Source organism: Teleopsis dalmanni, unplaced genomic scaffold (assembly GCF_002237135.1).
Source record: "Teleopsis dalmanni isolate 2A unplaced genomic scaffold, ASM223713v2 unscaffolded_contig_0192, whole genome shotgun sequence".
Taxonomy (NCBI): domain Eukaryota; kingdom Metazoa; phylum Arthropoda; class Insecta; order Diptera; family Diopsidae; genus Teleopsis; species Teleopsis dalmanni.
In genome coordinates this window covers 8199-13787 of record NW_024031574.1, presented here as the reverse complement: position 1 = coordinate 13787, position 5589 = coordinate 8199, and the positions used below count along the sequence as shown (strand labels likewise).

General features: G+C 29.9%; 1 protein-coding gene across 1 annotated transcript; it reads left to right on the top strand.

Annotated features, from left to right (window-relative positions):
• Positions 1-293: 293 nt before the first annotated feature.
• LOC119663180 (chitinase-like protein Idgf5) lies at positions 294-4397 on the top strand. Its single transcript, XM_038072836.1, has 3 exons — positions 294-537; positions 3086-3646; positions 3734-4397. Exons 1-3 carry the CDS (start codon positions 429-431, stop codon positions 4372-4374), a joined length of 1311 nt encoding a protein of 436 aa, XP_037928764.1. The 5' UTR covers positions 294-428; the 3' UTR covers positions 4375-4397.
• Positions 4398-5589: the final 1192 nt, after the last annotated feature.

Here is a 5589-nt window from a genome sequence, read left to right as displayed (position 1 = left end):
TTTTTTTTTTTTAAAGATATATATTTATTCACTTAAACATAACATGAGATATGCGGAAATGACTTTCGCTCCAAGTAGCATTTGTTTTGAATAAAGTGGATCGAGCAGATTCAGTCTCAACATTCTTATCAATTGCTTTTGAGAAAATGAAAACATTACAGGCCTACGCTAAACTCAACTATCAATTAATATTTTAATTTCTACGATTAAGAAATTGTCATAAGTTTCTTATCTCTTCCAAATGTTTTGTGATGAACACATAATAAAATTGTTTTGATTTAGTCTGAATTTGTCATCGTTTGAACTCGGTTTATTGCTTCTACGCTCCGGACGAAAAGTTAAGCCATTTTATTAAAGTATCTATTAGTGAATAGAATCGCAGCAAATTACATCATACACGGATTCTAAACAATTATTAATAAACAAAAATGAAGATATTTTCTTTACTGTTAATAGCATTTATCACATGGCTGGATTGCAGTCAGGCCCACATTGCTAATATGGTTTGCTTCTATGACGCAACAAATACACAGAAAGGTAAGACCGAATGCAGAACGTAAGAATTTCAAATAAATATTTTGAAATGCAATTAATTAATAGTAAAATGATTTACTTTATTATATGAGAAAGAAATGACCCGTGTTGTTCTACTGAACTTAGGTAAAACCAGCCTAATACTTCTCTTTTTTATACAAAAGGTGTATTTATAAATGAAGAAATTAGCATTTTTATTGATATTGACCGGTAGGGTCTACAGGACCGTCTTTAAACCCACTAATGTGATCGTAAAAATTTATTATGAATTCGCAATTCAAATATAAGTGAGAACTATAATGTTTCAACATTAAATTAAGAACTATTGGTAACTAATCATCTATATTCTTCTTTCAGTATTTGAGTCAAAGATATATAAAACTTAATTAAATAAAAAGCAATAATAAATTAATTGAATAAATCTAAAATTTAATATACAATTATTATGTACTAAAACTGTCTTGTTAGTCGAGAAACAAATTGCAAGAATGAAAATAAAATCTATTGCACTATCAGCTCAAATACGAAGGTTATCATATTTCATTGATCTAATTCTGTGAATATTAATTCAAAACATAATATTTATTAAAAAAATACAAAACTTCTCTTCCATTACCTAGACATACAGGGTTGTATACATGGATGGGGATTTCTCAAAGCAATTTCAAATTTTATGTGAAAAGATATAATTGAAAAAAATTTCATGTATGATGTATTTCGACATATTTTATGAAATTGGAATTCCAAATCTCTCTCTCGTATACTTCACTGTAGATACCTCTTCATTGCTATTATTTTAGTTCTATAAATTTGCCCATTGCATAAAATTTAGGACTTTCGATTTTGAACTTTAGATTAATAAACAATTACAATTACACGGATTACAATATTTGGATTTAAGAACAACTATGCAGTTCATGTGAAGTTGAATTTAGGTCCTGTATATTAAGTAAATACTTTACCTATGTACCATAAACTATATATACCACTCTACGCAAGTATATATAGTTTTAATACTTTTGTTTCCACATATATTTTTTTAAATGTTGATTTTTACATTTTATGATATGTCAGAGAAGAGAGATAACTGTTTGATCAACTTATTGAAATATAGGTGCTACATATTGTCGACTATTTCATTCGTACCGACTTACAGTTTTATCATACCGGATTCATCTAATCTAATCATACAAACAACTCAAACACCCAGAGTATTATTTCTCTGCTAAAACAGTTAAGGATGTAGCATTCTTAGTTGTCAAATCAATACTATATCTTAATTACGTGTCATAGCAGCACAGTAAAGATACTAAGATTTAATTTAATTAGGTTACATTATGTTGATTCTATTGTTTAAATTGTCATCGTAATTCACCTATAGACTTTTATAATGTAAATGCAAAATTTAGATCAAATGGTATTGTTTGTAATGTCAAGAATCCAACTTATCAAAAATGTATACATACTATTTTGTATGTTATTGTTATTGTGAACCAAAGTGTGGAAAAAAATCGAATACAATCTATTAGAACTCATTGTCAACAACTCAAACTGTCTTATAATATCACAGAGAGTACTCTTCGTATAGGTTAGCATTACAAGGTGTATAATTAATTTAAGAATTTTAATTCTAATCATCGTTTGAAATCTACTTCCTGAATTTTAGGAGTTATTAAAAATTTAGCTTTTCCTTTTCAAAAAGGTCTAATTATATTTTAATCATTTTAATTGGGCCCCCTTCTGCGCTTAGAGTAGGTCTTTAAGCCCTGTTGCGTTAATAAAAAGTAGTATAGAACCTACTTTACAGGGTTTTATTGCCTCTTCCGTAAGAATATACAATCCTAGGAGCCTATTTCGTATGTGCATTAGAGCAGGGCATGTGTGGCCGACTCTTCATACTCTTCACAGTATCTACAGTTTGCATCCATAAATGTTCCCAGTTTTGTGAGGTGGTGTTTTAGTCTACAGTGCCCTGTTAGGATTCCTGTAATGATTCTAAGTTTTTCTTTTGATAGGTTCATACAATCCTGGTATCTCTTGTTGTTATAGGTACCAATAAGTGATTTGGATTGTTTTAATCCTGGTATACTATCCCAGTAGTCTTTTTTAAAATTAAAAAGCAAGAGCACTTTAAGTAGAATCTCAATTGTTTCTCTTGCCAAACTCTTGACTTACTTTCATGCTAATTTTATTTCAATATTATATTGAAGGTATTACTATTATAAGGTATTACTATTTGAACAGTTAGTTTGCACTATTCTTTAGCCCCACCGGATAAAAAAAAATCCCTTAGTTACTTTAAGTTAATTTAGTGAGGTTATGGTTTAAAATTTAAAATTTCTAATAAGTAATACTTAAAAGTATATTTCAATGCACAAGTCAAATATATCTCTATATACTTAATGCTGCAATTTGCTTTATCTTACGTTATTTCTAAGCTTATCGAAGTAAGTTTTACCAGTGAATATAAAACAAAACAAAAACATATTAAAATTAATTTATATAACACATACCCATTAATAAATATTTTAAATTCTATATACTTCATCAGATTCTATGGCACTATCAGATCTTGAACCAGCTTTACACTATTGTAATTATCTTGTTTATGGCTATGCTAAAATAGAACCAGCTAATCTTTTACAAGAACCATCGAAAGTGCTTGTGGATGCGAGTACAGGGCGTGATCATTATCGCACAATAACAAATCTAAAAAGTAAATATCCGAATATACGTATACTGCTATCTGTTGGAGGTGATAAAGATATCGATTTGAACTACTTGGAAACCAATAAGTATCTACAGATATTAGAAGACGGAAACAACCGTCAAGCATTTGTGGACAGCGCTGTACAGTTACTAAGAACATATGGGTTTGATGGTTTAGATTTATCATGGCAATTTCCTAAGAATCATCCTAGAAAAGTTGTAAGTGGTTTCAAGAAAGTTTGGTCTACAGTCAAAGGCTGGTTTACTAGTACAAAAAAGGTTGACGAGAAGGCAGAAGAACACAAGACACAATTTACGCAATTGACACATGCATTACGAAGTGCCTTTAATTTACATGGTTACCTGCTGACGTTGACTATGTTGCCAAATGTGGACCCAGAACGTAAGTTAATATAAAGTGATAATATAATAATGCAAAAAAATATTTTTAAAATAAGTGTATTTAATTTAATTTTGTTTTTCTCCTCAGTTTTTATAGATATTCCCAGCGTAATAGAGTATGTAAATTTCGTGAATTTGTGCACTTTTGATTTCCAAACACCTGAACGTGATCCTAAAATAGCTGATTATTCTGCACCACTCTATGAAATGTACGAACGCGATCCAACTCACAATATAGAATATAACGTACAATTTTGGCTTAATCGAACAACACAAGCCCATAAAATTAATGTAGGTATAAGCACATTTGGACGTGCTTGGATGATGTCTAAAGATTCTGGTATAACTGGTTACCCACCCATTGATGACACTAGCGGCGCAGCACCTTTGAAAAATTCTACTGCAAATCTGGGTTTACTAAGTTGGCCACAAATATGTACATTAATTCATGCTGATAAAGATTTAACTGGTGAAAAGGCACCATTGAAAAAAGTGGGTGATCCAACCAAACGTTTTGGTACGTATGCCTATCGCTCAGCAGATGATAATGGTAACTACGGTATATGGGTGAGTTATGAGGAACCTGCAACTGCAGCTATTAAAGCAGGTTATGTGCATGCTCGCGAATTAGGTGGTGTAGCACTATTCGATTTAACCAGAGATGATTATAGAGGCGAATGCGCTGGTGAAAGATATCCTATTTTAAGAAGTATCAAATATAAATTGTAAGAGTTATGATTAAAAAAATAAATATACTTTTTTTTCTCTAAAACTTTTAATATAAATGTGCATATAATTAATCACAATTACTAATCCCGATAAGACAAGCAACCACTTTATTTTAATTGAAAGTATCCTGCAGTCCACATAATGCGTGTCGGCTGCTACACGCCCTGATTTTTTTCACTTCCTTATTATCTTAACCCTTGTAATCTCTAAACAAAGTGCCTCATATTTTTCAGTCGTGTAAGTGCATTATTTTCAGTTAAAACGAAATCGTCTTGTAACTCATTTTGATTGACTAAGACATGAAAGCAACCAAGAACGTAAATAAATATTGATGCCAGATTTTTGTAGCATGAAAGACCTTTCATGTGCGACAACCCTAATTAGTCTTCATCACTGCAACACAGAAACTGAAGTCATTCTTCATTCATTCTTCATTCATCTTGGTATATGTAGTTCAGTGGAATACAATTCTTTTACCTTTTAACAGATGATTTTTATCGATAATTGAAAGGAGTAAGTTTGTTATGAATAAGGTTATAATAATTGAGGTAATGTAAATGACTCTAGAAAAAGACAGTTTTTTAAGAAGATACAAATAATTACTGCAGTATATGTCAATTCAATTTTCATTTTATTTTAAGCGAAAAGGTCAACTTTTCATGTCAAAGTCTCTATTAAATTTACTTTTGGTGTTGATAAGCTAGTGATGAATAATCTTACTCTGATTACTAGAAATGACGACTAATTTGTCAGCTGTCAAGTGAAGCAAATTTTAATGGAATAAATGACTCATATCCAGCATTTGAACTATTAAGTAGAGAATTTTTAATTATAATATGTACTGAGCAGAAAATATTGGGAATATTTTGACCACATATTCTAAAGATGAGAGTATACGTTTTAGAAGAGTCAGTCTATATAATTTGGAGAAGTATTTTCTAAAGCAAACGTTTAGATACTGAGTCTTTCTTAGGACTTTCGGGATTATAATTAATATGGCACTAGAAATAGGTCACCATTTTATAACTAATAATTGTTATGGTTATCAATATTTTATTATTCAGTTATATAAATATTATTATATATAATAATAAAATATTACTTATAAATAAATAAGTATATAATATTGCTTGATTCCTATTAATGCAAAAAGAATAACAATAGCAATAATAGCATTAGCAATAATTAATTTTTTGATTGAACTCTTCTTAGACT